The 14,893-nt window shown below is 34.4% G+C and overlaps 1 protein-coding gene across 2 annotated transcripts in view; it reads left to right on the top strand.

The window, feature by feature from the left end:
* SOBP (sine oculis binding protein homolog) overlaps nt 1-14,893 on the top strand; it is a 222,378-nt gene that overhangs the window by 49,673 nt on the left and 157,812 nt on the right. For both annotated transcript variants that reach the window (XM_031964460.1, XM_031964459.1), the window contains exon 4: nt 7,347-7,498. In XM_031964460.1, the coding sequence (XP_031820320.1) occupies nt 7,347-7,498 (152 nt within the window). The remainder of the gene's footprint in view (nt 1-7,346; nt 7,499-14,893) is intronic.

The raw sequence follows: 14,893 nt of genomic DNA, 5'->3' as shown, positions 1-14,893 counted from the left end.
GATCTTCCCTTTCCTTATATGTAAATGGAAATAATACTTGCATAACCTAACTTACAGAATAATTGTAAAGAAAATGCTCTGTTTACTTTAAAGGTCTTGGCTGCTTATTGGAAGAGCTTGTCTCTTTGTCTCATGGAATTATTCATCAATTTTTCTTTAAAAAAAAAAAAAAGACATTCTTTGTGATTTCTCTGTCCTTTGTGCTGTTCTTATTTCTCAGTGCTCCATTGCCACATTAGAGCACCTGACACACCGCTTTGTATAGGGTAGTTGCTCAATAAATATTTATTCTGGTCTGATTTAACTGGCACTTTTGCCACCATTGGCCCTTGTGCCATGGTTTCTTTCTATTTAGCTTGCATTTGACCTTGGCTCACTAAAACTATTTACCAAAGGCAGAATTGTGAGGTGGAACATGCTCAACTATCCACACTCTCACAATTTACTCTTTGTGCCTTCTTCCTGCCCTCTAAGCATTTGGTTTCTTAACATTCTGCCCATTCCCCTAGCTCTAAAAAGACCTTTGGGGAAAAATCTGATAAGTTAATTTATATTAAAGTATAAATCATCATCGATAAATATGTAATAACTCAATTTTGTAATTTACAAATTTACTTTATAACCATTCACTTTTTGGGTGGGGGGAAGATGTTTTTTTCATTTTAACAAAGGATAAGAACTATCCAGCTGCCCTTCAACAACAGCAACAAATGGTTCAATGGATAGAGCACTGGTCCTGAAGTCAGGAAGACTTATCTTTCTGAGTTCAAATCTGACCTCAGAAATTTACTAGCTGAACAAATCATTTAATCCTATTTGTCACAGTTTCCTCATCTATAAAATGATCAGGAGGAGGAAAGGCAAACCACTCTAGTATCTTTGCCAAGAAAGCTCCAAATGGAGTCATGAAAAGTCATGCCTGAGCAATAACAAATAAACCTTAAGTTAAAGTAAGGAATTTTGAACTGTGGAATTGGATCAGAGGTTCAAATCTGAACCATGTCCTAAGTGAGCTTGGAAAAAATAAATTTTCCTTACTGGGTCTCAATTTCTTCATCTATAAAATGAGAGAGATCTCAGGTCTCTTCCCCCAAGGTTTCATTCAAATGCTGATCGAGACATTTTCATGAAAGAAAATCCCTACAGGTAGTGACCTAGGTAAAAGGCTGTATGTTTATGTTCTACTGTCATCTATTGTTCACACGATGGAATAGCGCTGTTGCTGCTATTGTGACTATGCTGGTGTCAAGGAACACCATTCTGTTTCCCATAGTTATGCTACTGAACCTCATATAAAAGAACATAAATAATAATACTTGTAATAATAATGATTTTAACTAACAATTATATACCTTATATACAAATATAACCTTAAAGTTGCAAAGCATTTTACATACATTATCTCATTTGAGCTTAAGTATTTATATGTTTTATAAACAAATGACTGAATGAATTATTGGACTTGGATCATGATTCTGACTTGTCACTTCATGTCAAATATGGCTCATAGATTATGCTAATGCAAGTCAGATGTGGGGCATTCAGCAGGTCCAATTTCCCAGGCATAGAGTTATTAAAGGCATGCTTTGAAGACCTCAAATGTGGTTCCCTCCTAATCAATCAATCAAAAAATATTTACTAAACATTCCACTTTAACATTTTATTCAAAGGCATGCTGACATTTTAAATTTGAATTTCTACTTCATTCATTTACTCACTCATTCATTTATTCCTTAATTGAGGAATTCCTTAATTTATTAAACTCATCCTGCTAAATTGTGGGAGAGATACAAAATTTGCAAAAGTCAGAATCTTGGCCTTTATCCAGCTTCTAGTCTAGGATTAGAAAAAACACAAATACAGATAAATATAATATATAATAATACATGATAAGTTTTGCAAGTCTCTAAAGAAAAAAGGTACGCCAAGTATCTGCCTTTTGGATGAGATCATCATCTCTGTGATTCACCAGACAAAAACCCCTTTCCCTGGTCACCACTACCTTATATGTATTGGCAGTTCTGTTTCTCTCATTTTGTCTCCCTATTGTTTGGCATAGTGCCTGGAAAAAAAAGTAAAGTCTTACTAAATGATTTTTTATTCATTCATTAGTTCATTCATTGATTGATTCAAGAAACTCATGTGTGATGCTGCAGAAGAAAGAATGTTACTTGTGGAAAGTGGGGGAGAAAGAATCCAGGAAAGCCTCACAGGGGAGGTGGTATTTGATTTGGGCTTGGATAGGAATTTAACTGGGAAAAAAGGGGGGGTTTGATATTGCAAGCACAGAAGAGACCACAGTTAAAGTATGGAGAAGGAAGAGTGCAGGGCATGTTGTTGGAAGAGAAAATTGTTCAGTTTGGTTGGAGTATAGAGTACAGGAGGAATTGAAATAGGAAGAAAACTGGAAAGGTAAGATGGCTCTCTCATTCATGAAGTGCCTTAAACATCAGGATAAGGAATTTGAACCGTAATGAGAAGGTAACAAAAAGTCATTGAAATTTTTTTGAATAAAAGAGTAAGAATCATATTTCTATATAAGAAAGCTGTTAAGAAGAATCAGAAGATTCAGCAAATGGGGCCAAAAGGATCTGTTAGGAGGCTAAGAGGCTCTTATAATGGTTCAGGAGAGTTTATCAGAATGTCAGTGGGTAATTTACTGCTCAGGTCACAGAATATTTGACAATTCTCAATTTCTTACAGATGAGAAAAGATCTTATTAATTAATATCTTTGTTTTCCTTGGTACAGATTAATACAGTATCTCAGTCTTTTATCTTACTCATTTCCTAATTAGAATTGAAGGCATAGGACTGAAATAGTTGGTTTGGTGGATAGAGACCTGGGTCTATAGACAGGAAGTCCTAAGTTAAAATACATCCTCAAACACTTACTAATTGTGTGATCCTGGGGAAATCATGTAACCTCTGCCTCAGTTTCCTTAGATATAAAAAATGATGATAATAATAGCACCCACCTCTCAGGATTCTTACAAGAGTCAAATGAGATAATACTTGTAGAATGTTTAGCACAGTGCCTGGTGATAGTAAGTAATTATTAATGTCAGCTATTATCATCATTATTATGAGTTATTGTTTAATGTAAAAATGGCCCAGGAACCCTGTCAATTATTCCTGCTGTATATTTCTAGACCACTGTCAATCATGCAGAAGTTCCTGGAGGGCCATCACTATCAGGTGATTTTTTTGAACTAAATAATCTCCAAAAGGATTCAAAAGAAAATTTAATATCAGATCTTAAGCTACTATGTGTGCCTTCAAGCATGGCTGCAGAAAGCTAGTTTGAAATGAATCCTGTTTCACTCTATTGGGGATGATCAAGACTACAACCAAAACTGCCTTGTAAATTATTTTAAAAGGTCATTTGGCTTTCAAAAATGTTATTCAAATTCACTCATCCTATATGTCGTTAGAGAAGATAAGCATCTGCCTATAGCAAATATTTTTTGAGTTTCTCCACAGACACAAATTCTCATGGAAATCCAAAAGGAAGAGGAAAAAGAGGCAGAGTATTTTCATTTTCTTTTCCATAGTAGAAAGCTAACTGCCTGCTTTCTACCATGACCAACTATTTTCTTTCAGTATCTGGTAGCATAGAACAGTTTTCATTTTTATAACTTCCCCAATCCAGAAAGGTGCCTCATTATCTATGCTGTTCTTTAGAAAACCCAGATAAGATTTTAGAAGCAGCCTCAAGATTTCATACACAAGTGACATAATTTTATTAGACTTCCATCAAAATGAAGAAAATGCTCATAGCATCAGAGAATCTTAGTGCCAGAAGGAATTTTAAAATTGTGGAAGCAAGAATCTTTCTTCTTGGGAGGAGGCAATTCTCCTGATAAGTGGTTACCCCAACCTCTGGTGTGGAGAACTTACCACTTACTATCCTAAATTTGGATAATTGCTAGGTCATTATTTCTTATACTTAATTGAAATCTGCTTATCTAAATTTTATTACTGAGTCCTATTTCTGCCCCACCCAGAGATTTGCAAACTGGTATTTGAAAATGGCAATCATGACCCACCTAAGTCTTTTCTCTGGAACTGAATCAGAATAAAATGTTGATCAGAAATATTGGTCATAATTTATTTAAAATATGAGACTGAAAAAAAATAAGAAAAGAAAGACAATCTTAAACATTCTGCCTAATTAAGACCTAGAGAGATGGCAAAATTTTGGATGATTACTTGAAGCATCCTTTAGACTGATGCATATTTAGTTATTATAAAGTGATAATTTTTCTTGTTACACAAACTGTTCTCTTTGGGAACGTGACTTAATGTTGTAAACATTAGACATTTGCTACAGTTTTTCATTACAAAAATATACTGACTGAAGACCAAAGTGAAAACTATGTATTGAGCTTAAAGTTAGAAAAATTAAGATAATAAAAAGAGCTACTTACCTGAGTAGCTATGTTCATTAATAGTTTGAGCTAATTGTGTAATGGAGTCCTCTTGGAAATTCATCAGTTTTAGAGTAGTAATGATTTGTATAATTTTTGTGGGGTATAGTGGTGAAGTGGGATGTAGTTTGTTTAATACAAAGACAGCTCAGAGATTGTAAGAGAATTGCATGTCATGTATTGATTGCAAAAATTAATCTGAAAATAAATCACAGCTACTTCTTTGTTTACTAACTGTAGTGTTAATTTACTGAACTTTGCAGAAGACCAGAATAAATGAGACATCTGAAAACCGTTTGCTTGAATTTTTGGAATAAACCTTTTATGAAATTTTTTGGAGGATCGATTGTAATTGATAACAGTTTTTTGACAGAAAAGAAAAAAAAGCTGATAACTGTTTTCCAAGGTGGTGCCTTTCTGAAATTGAATTCAATGAGAAATTTATGGGAATGCCAGCTTATTTATCAAGACAAATGCTAACCACCATTCTTAGAGTTTTCCAACTGCTGAATAAAGAAAAAAAATTACACTATTTCTTTGGCTGCATTTTGCCATATTGTTGGTCTGTGATGGGGCTCGTTTGCAAAACAATAATTTTTTTTAAATGACACCTTCCTTGTTCAATCACTAGACTTATTGTCAGAAAGCATCCCCTTAAGTAGTTTGAATGAATAATTCTTATATTTAATGATGATGGGATGAGGGGCATGAAAGAGGGAAATGAAACTAAATTTTTGGATCCCAGCAATCCTTCATATGCTCCAGTTTGTGTAAGCCTCAGTACTTGGCCTTCCTGCAATTTTGCCCACTACACTTATTTCTTCTCAGTTCAATTCTGTATTGCTAAATAAATAACAGTGATTCAGAATGCTGTCTTTGGCTTCAAAATCCAGACTTCTTAAAGAGAGAAGTAAGGAATGGAACTTAATTAGTGGAGATATTCTCAAAGTGTGCTTTCCTCACTGAACTGTGATGCCAACTGATTTCCCCAGTTTGATTTTTCCTTTCAGATTTCATCAGCAGTGAGATTATTGCCACTGGATCATTTGTGAAACATTCTGCTCTGCCCTCTTTTTTTTTTTTCAGGAATCTGAGATCTAAAATGTATTTAATTAATGGGAGAAATTAAAAAATAAAGCAAGGAATGATGTTAGTCATGTTCTTTTGGGAATGAAGACTGGTTATTTAAAAATATAATTACTAAAACTAAATTAAAAAAAACCCCTCTTCAATCTACTCTAAAGTAAATCAGGGTATTTGGGGAATTTTGTAAGCCATGGATGTTGTGTCTAATATGTAAATGTGTGATATATTTTAAAATATATACGCATATATATAAGACTTTGAACAAGTAAATTATAAAATACAATAAATTTGGAGCATTAAGTTTGAAGTTATGTTTGGTTCCAATTAAAGAAAGGTGTAAGTTATAAAAGAAATCTGATTAAAAAGAAAAGGTCAGCTTTTTGTCTGTGTGCATTTGATTCATAACCATAAATTGCACCATGTAATTTGTGGAATAAAAACCCATTAAACTGACAATATTTATTCCATTAAGGTGAATAAAATGTAGCATGTAATTCTGAGTTATGATGCTCAAGGAAAAAAAAAGCCATATCGCTGCACTACAAATTAGTTTGCTTCTAATTTTGCAGGCTGCTGACAGCAATGCCTCAAAACAAATCTCTCAGAAGGAAATGAGATGATTGTATGACAGACTCTCTGAACCATGAATGTGTCAACAACTCATGGACCAAGGACTGCTTTAGCAATTAGTCTTTGCGGGGTTTTGCTCAGAAATCAGACAACAGAGAATGCTCTAGATAGCTGGGGATCCTGTGATTGCAGTTTAAGTCCATAGGAAGGGCTCTGATTTAGCCTTTAAAAATGATTCCATATGGGAAGGCAAAAGCTGGTTAATAACAGCATGCCATATTATCTACCATCAACTGAGAGGAGGACAAGAAACTCAAAATCGAACAGAACCTTCTGTGATATAGAAGTGTTTCACTTGGTAAAGGCAGAAAAGCTTTACCTGGTCCCAACATTCCAATTTTCTTTTAAACTTAATTTCCATAGACATATAGTCAGGAAATGAAGTTAGAAAAGAATTCTGTAAGGCCACATGACCTTAGTCCTTATGGGCCATATGATCACCACTCTTCCCCTGATGAGAGGAAAACTGATCTGATTAATAGTCGATATTAAATCTAATTTCCATATAGTGAAACCAATGCCAAAAGGTTGTACTTTTCATAGCTTATTCAGAAAGCCAAGTGTGTATAGAATCTTAATTGTTAGAGAGTTCTTATATATCCAGCATGTGACCACTCAGATCTTCTCCTCTGTTGCTAAATGCAAAGATCTGTCAAAATGCTTCCATTGTCATTGAGAATATTGTACATTTGGGGTTGAATATCCACTTGGAAGGAGAACGTTCTCTCAGTTCCTAACAGCTCAAAGATGCACAAGAAGTTAATATTACTCAAAAGCTATGCTGTGTAGATGATGTCTTTTGCATTTGCTGAGGAAATGATGTGGCAGAATATATCAGATCTAAGCAATACCCTATTAGGAATGGGGTTACTTTGTAAGCTTCATTAATTTTGAGGCTAGTTTCAAGGAGCAGAGGGAGGTATCTTAAACGGAGCTAACCTCCCCCTCCCCTAGGACCTTCGGCAGCTTTTTTGTCATGCTCTGTTTTGTATGCAAGCCATCTCCTCCAGCAACCTAGGAGCATGAAAATCTCCTAAAAAAGTCCAGGAGCCATCCTGCTCTATTAGAAAGTTGTGATACTATAGTATCATATGCCCCCATTCACTTTTGTTAAAGAGTGTGTGTGTGTGTGTGTGTGTGTGTGTAAGTCTGATGGGTTGTTAGCTTTTGATGTCAACGTTTTTCTTATACTTTTGTTATAGAAGATGATGTGTCAAATGTACAAATAATGTGTGCCTGGTGCCAGAAAGTGGGAATCAAGCGATATTCCCTGAGTATGGGAAGTGAGGTGAAAAGCTTCTGCAGTGAGAAGTGCTTTGCAGCTTGCCGAAGAGCATACTTCAAGAGGAACAAGGTAAGAGAACTATAGAGAAAACCATAGCTTTGCCATAGGCCAGGTCTAAATCATGAGCTTAATATGCTAGTGTCTGTTAGTTTCTGAAAATGTTTGTGTACTTTTTTGGGTCTCTCTCTCTCTCTCTCTCTCTCTCTCTCTCTCTCTCTCTCTCTCTTTTCCCCTCTCTCTCTCCTTTCCTCTTTCCCTTCTTTCCTTTCCTGCTCTTGCTTTTCCTCTTGTTCATGCTCTCTCTCATTTTAAACTTTATTGGTAAGCAATCTTTATTAACTTGTTCCTCACTTTCTGCCTTGTTGTTTGAGTCATATGAGGATGGATGAACTTGATGAGGAAAAAAATAAGTAGATACCATAAAATAGATCAGAATACTATTTTGACAGAAGATATCCTGTTTTTATAAAAATAGTCCATGAAAAGTTCCCATGTAGAATAAGGCATTAAGTTCCTAAGCTATGCAGTTAAGCCTTTGTTTATAATTTAATGCATTCCCAGATGGGAACATTTTACTTCTTTCTAATTTCTGACTCACTGATTTTATACTTGAAGTTTGATGGACATGCCCCATGCTTCCATCATAGTAAGAGCCATTCTAATCATTATTAAAGATTATTAATATTGTTACATCATGAAATATTTTCATGATATATGCATTTGGATTCCCAAAGCAAAATAACCATAAAATAGAAAAAAAGATATCCCAGGACAGAAAAATGCATTGTTAGAATATTTTAAACTACTGTTTATGTGAAATTGAATGCATGGTATTTCTATTACCACACACATACATACACACACACACAAATACAAACACAAACAACCTAATTTCTGAGTCTTTGAAGAACTATGGCATTTTGCCACTAATTACTGAAAGATACTGCAAGCTCTTGACTGTTTTCTATTGATCTATAAAGCCTTCTTAATTTATAAAATCTTCCACATTTTGCTAAGCATTGTCATTTCCATAATTCAGGATCAAATTCTGTCCTTTAAAAAAATTAAAGAAATCTCCTTTTTGTAATCCTGAATTTCCCATTATGGGATCACTCCCTTTTAAGGAACTTCACAGTAGCAAAATATCACCCTCCTTTGCCAATTTGGGTCACATAATTCTGCCCCAAAACATAATGCTTAAAGAATTGGGCTGCATATGTCCAATGAATAGAGTTTTCCTAGGTATCTTTGAGAATCAGGCCACAATAGAGAGGCTAATAAGGAAATCCACTGGAGTCTCCTTTCAAAACTCAATAGAGTGAATTTCTGTCCTTTGGCAGAAGTCAGCGAGGGGGTAAAGGATCTAGGGAGAGAAATGCTCTTTTACATTCACTTATAGTATGGAGAAAAGTGATTTCCTGAAAGTAGTTAACAAGTCAAATAGTATTTATTAAGTACTTACTATGTGCCAGACACTGTGCTAAGTACTGGGGATACAAAAACACACACACATACACACACAAAAACAAAAATAGTCCTCAAGGAACTCACAATCTAATGGGGAGACAAGATGCTAAAACTATGTGATATAGACTTAAATATACTTTGGAGAAATCATGGTTCTTATTGGTCATTGTTAAGAATGTTAATGGTGAAAATAGCAGGAATCACTTACCCCATTTCTTTTTCTCTATATGACCAGATTCTCCATAGCAAAATATTATTTATGCCATTCAAAGAGGTCACCACAGAACTTTTTTTTCTTTTGGCAAATCTGATGGGCTCTGGGCAGTATTCCGAATCTTGGTGTACTGCTTGAGACAAATTGCATGGATGAGAATAGGCAGGAAAAATGAGATTAGCAAAATACTAGAAACTTATATGGACGTCTCCACCAACAGTTTGTTTTACTTCAGCTATTTAAATTTTTTGGAGGAAAAGCAATATATATTATTTGGCAAAATGTCACAGGGCATTATCACTAGCAATGATAAGATTTAGATTAAGATTTAGTATGGATCTTAATTCATCTTTCATATCCTGCGTGCTTGATTGATGTTGAACTCCGATGAACATGAAAAATACTATTTAGCATATTTGTAGAAATACTGTGGAATTAGGACAAATACTAGTAGAGATAAGCAGGTACTGATGTCTTATTCCTGGCAAGTAGTGATTAGTGTAGGTCTTTAAAATCAAAGCAAAAGCCAGGAACTATCTTGATTTTCTTTTAACCCAGTGACTTGTAAAAGGATTCTCCAAGTTTAGCAGCACAAAATACTTGTCTTCTCTATGATCTTAATGCTTATTTATGTTTTCCAAAAGTAATAATACTCTATACCTTCTCATTTTGCACACTGAGGAGTAAGCTGGTCACATGTCGCATGCTGGATTCATTTTTTTTTTAAACAACGTTATCTCTGCAACAATATAGCATTGCGTTACAGTAAATATGTACAGCTGCTGCATTTCTGTTAACTGAGAGGGCTCTGTGGTCATTTGATTTAAGGCTTGGGTTTCCTAATGGATTGTATTAGACACTCTTCCTTGTTCTGTCATTTCTAAGAAGTGCTGTAATAAGCTCTGGGGCTTCCCTCTATTGAAACAATAGCAGATAGAGCACTTAAATCTTGTATCACTTTCAAAAGTTGAAAAGAAGACCCTATTGTGATTGCATATTTTCTCAATTTTTAAATCAGTGGGGGAGGAGCAAAATTCTTTCACATAAATAGAAAAGAAACATTGAGAAAAAAGGGAAAAAACCAACTTTACATATAGAATAAGATTTTGTCTTACATGTTATATAGATAAAGCATGTGAAATTAAACATGCTGTAAATTACGATTCACAAAGATGGACAATTTCCAGCTTGATGGCTTGGTAGGATCTAAAAAAATGAGGTCTCCAATTTGAACCTAAATTATACACAGAATTTCACTAAGAAAAATTCTGCTAGAAAAGGCAGCTAATTAAGAGCCAGATTTTTCAGCTGACCTCAGTTTTGTGTATGAACAACACCTGCATTTGTGAATGTAAATTGGACAGCTGTTCCTGCAGCTACCCACCATGCTTTTCATAAATACTTAGTTATATGGGCAAAAGCTGATTTTCTGAGCAGAAAAATTCACTCAAAACAAAGGCCAACTGAAAATTCACTGAACCTTTCTTACTTCTTTTTTTTTTCTTATTGAACAATTTAGAGAATATATATATACATATATATCTAGAATATGGAATAAATTCTATATCTATCTAAAATGTAGAATATATGTAAAATACTTATATATCTATATTATATCTATATGCTGCGTATAATATATGATATATATGTTGTATGTATGTACCTTTTTATATATATTCACACACATATACACAAGCTAATGCAGAATGGTAACAAGTTAAATCTTTACTGCATTGGTATTTGGAGGTGATAGTGTTACCTATTTTCATATCCCCTTTCTTATGACATTACTGAGATGATTTAGGGTTTGGGGTTGTTCGGTTTATCACAAATGTTCGGGCTGTATCCTAAATGCTTATTTTAAATACTTTGCTAATATGGGCCCAAGAATCACAGCTGCATATAGTTAAGAATTTAATTACTAGCTCACACGTTTCAGGATATTGGATCTTTAAAAAAGGCTGTATTGATTCATAATTTCATTATGTAGAATCTGAATTCCTAAACGGTTCCACTGATGATTTAGTTTTGGAGACTGTGGTTCAATGAAACAATTAAACCTTTGTGAATGCCACGTTTGTTGGATGGGGAAGAGTTAGCATTAAGTATACATGGGTGTCAATTTTATTATGCACATTTATTGGGCATATACAAGGGACAGAATTGCTTTTTTAAAAATTAGCCACAAATAGAAAAGAACCTAGAAAAGCTTCCAATCTAGGTCTTGTTGTTAGATTTATTTCAGCTTGACATTTCAATTTATTTCAAATTTACATGAAATATTGAAACTATTTGGTAGGTGTACCATATCACCTGTTTTCTTTCCAACATCATCACTAAACACTAAGTAGTTCTATCTCTGAGAGTTATCTCCCAGAATCCCTTGTCCCTTTGCAAAGAAAAGAGGCACACATTATTTGGGTTCAAAGGCAGCAGAAATTTTCAAACATCCTATTACTGGTTTGCATGACTGCACCCTTAAAAAAACTGACTAAAGAAAACAGTTTGTGTTTTTCTTGTCATTTAAATTAATTTCCACAAACACAATCCCCCAAGTTATAAACTCAAAGCAAATAGTTGCTTGAGTCATGAAGAATAATTGTTCAATTTTTTGTATCAATAATTTGATAACTTCTTTCAGTTTCAAAATTACTATGTTTTCTGACCCTTTTCTAGTTTCTCCTACTGTCTGGAGGCAGAATATATTGCTACCTCTTTGATAAGTAGACCATCTCATGATTTTCTTTTCCCAGAAATCAATTCATCACTATTGGAAAAAAGTGGATTCAATTCAATTCGCTTTTAGCTTTCTTTTCTCAGCTGGCCATCATAGTAAGAAAACAGGTGGTTATTAAACAGCTGGATTGAAGCTCAATGGGAGCAACTTGACATATTTAAAAATTTTTTCTTTCAAGTGTTTGGAGAGAGTCAGCATTTGCAAATGATGCCATATAAGTATGGCTATAATTGTAATAGTTATTAACATAAATTTACCTACTACATACAATATGTTAAATAACTCTTTCTAATACTTTCGAATTGTGTATAAAAAAGAAATAAAAACTAGTCATGAATATGAAGTAGAATAATGAATTTAGAGGAGTCATCTCTGGAAGAACACATTTCTAATTAATCTATGTCATCATATTGCTTATTTGGAGCTACATTGTAGCTAGATGTGGAATATTGCTCTTTGATATTAAAACTGAAAACTTAATGGGCAAAGTTTTCTTCATTTCAGGCTTAATTATACAACCTAGCAGTGCAGAAGAAATATTTAACGATCTCCCAGTTAAGGCAATGAGTAATGACAAAAATCTGTCTGCTGCCTTTTTTCCTCTAACACCTGCAAAATTTAATTTGCAAAATGACTATCATTCATATAAGTTTGGAAAATGGCTTCAAAAGATTAGACACAATTAATGTCCCCTGACATTCAAAAGCTCAAACTACCAGCCCCATTTTGGCTTCTTGTTCTAAAGAAAGCTTTGCCACATTTATAAATGCTTTTAGGGAGTCAATATTTTTCCTTTTGATTTACCTTGTTTTAATTAGATGCCTGTTGAGGTTGCAGTGAATGATGGTGGTCATTCTGGCTGTCCTGTTAGGATAGTATTATTTTTGTCTTTGCACATGCTTTGGGGACTTTCATTAAAGCTAGTGGGTTGTCTTGCTTTTTAGTATGGAAGTTGCTGTATGGGGTCTTAGTCCTATAAAATAAGCCAGTGTCACAATTCCCTGTTGGTTATAGTAAACAAAGAAGTTCTCAGGAGGTTTTAGTGGGGGGAAAAAGCATTACAAATCCACCTGCTTTCTTATTCTCTGTTGAAATATTTAATGGAATATTGATGACTTCCTACAAATGGCCAACTGGGATAAGCAATAGCAGAAGTATATGAAGGGACTATAACTTTGTAAGCACATTTTTGTTGGAAAGACAAAAATTTTAGTCTAAGATATGAGACTCAAGAGACCCTGAAGATACTTGGAAGTTCTGGAGGAAAAATATGCAGAATCTTGAGAATTTTCCTACCTATATCAGAGATGAGATAAAGATAGAGTGCTAGAATTGGGGCCAAAAGATGGATAATTATTTTTTTTCCTTAGGGTTCATCTTTTATTTTTCTTTTGATATATAGAACATCTTTATTTTTTAAATTACTTTTTTTCAAGTTATCAAGTGTTAGGGTTTTTTCTATTTTATTCTTCCCCCTTCCTCTACTTCCATGGAAGGGTGGGGGTAGAAAATCACAAAATCCTTTTAGTCAACAAGTAATCAAAGAAGACATTCCCATATTGTCCATGTCCAAAACCATTTTCTCATTATGGCTATTAGTCCATTGCCTCTGTGTTTGGAGGTGGATAGCATTATTTATCACCATTCTTCTGATACTCATTGATCAGATCCCACTAATATATCATACTCAGTGCATTGACCAAAGTTCTTAAGTCTTTCAAAATTGCTTTTACAATCTTGATATTCTGGTATAAATAGTTATATTTTCTTTTAATGGAAATGAAACCTAACAAAATATAAATTCCACCACCACCCAGAATAGATTTAAAATACAAAATATGATTTTGAAGGTTCAAATTTAAAGAAAAGAAGATGACTGAAAACCCAAATCAATTCTAGTACCAATCTGTGTTAAAGATTCATTTATGGTTGGTTATGTTGGAGTGGGAGTATGGTAATGGCAGCAGGCTCTGAAACCTGAATGGGGTCACCATGGGATGCCTAGTGGCTGTTGGCACATGTGCAGGCTCATTAGCTTTCAGGCACAGTAGGTATCTTACCAACCATCTGTGGCTATTTAGTGCCATAAATTGAAATTGTTTTTTTTTTTTCCTTCCTCTCTCTTCTGATTGGCCAGGGTTTATCCAATCTATCTAAAAGGCAGGTTTCTCTTTGCCCTTAAACAGTGTCAAGTTGCATCAGCCACATTGTATGCTGGTCAGTATTGTGTAGGTTGATGAATGTGCTTGTTTGGGGTTCATGGTCTGGCTGTCTGTTTGGGTAGTAGGAATTTCAGTCAAACAAATTGCCAGGAAGAAATCTAATTATCTGATGTGTCCTCTTTCTTCTTCCAGACACCTGCACTGCCACATCTCTCACCTTGCCAGTAACAGGGTTTTCATTTGCATACCAACTGTGCAACAAAAGAATTATATAATCATTCCTTTCCATATTCTTTTCACATTAAAAGATGGGTTGAGTTAATCCAAAAGAAACCTGTTCCATCTGATTTAAAAGAGGTGTGATCACACCTTAGTAATGAGCACCAAAGAAAGGAGAAGGCACAGATTTTATGTGTGGGGCAACCTTTTTAGAATGACCAAGGAAGAAATAATGTCCTATGGCGGGGGTGAGGGTGAGCTTTGCAGAGTAATCAAGGAAGAAACAATGTCCTGTTTCACTGTGATTATTATCCTGTAGTTATTTTCTATTTGATCAGACAGCTTTGTAAAAAAAAAATGTTGAATGCTTAGTTGAATGCCCTTCTGGAGAGGGGCAGGTGGTGTGCTTTTAGGTGCTTTAGAGATTTTAGTATAATAAACTTGAAGATTTACATCTAAGCTATTTATTCCATCAATTCCTAAGATTCAGATCCACCATGACTGTGTCTAAAAAAAAAATCCCTTCAGAAAATTAATCTATAACTCATTTACACATGTATGCCTTTGTGTATTTTCTCTTATATTGTTTCTGGACTGACAATGCAAACAAGCAAGTAGTATATAAATTATTCCTTTGGTCCTGTGTCCCTTTGCTTTCAGATTAA

This window comes from Sarcophilus harrisii, chromosome 4, assembly GCF_902635505.1.
Source record: "Sarcophilus harrisii chromosome 4, mSarHar1.11, whole genome shotgun sequence".
In the NCBI taxonomy this organism is placed as follows: domain Eukaryota; kingdom Metazoa; phylum Chordata; class Mammalia; order Dasyuromorphia; family Dasyuridae; genus Sarcophilus; species Sarcophilus harrisii.
Note: the sequence above shows the minus strand (reverse complement) of the source record. Positions and strands in the feature narration are given on the sequence as shown.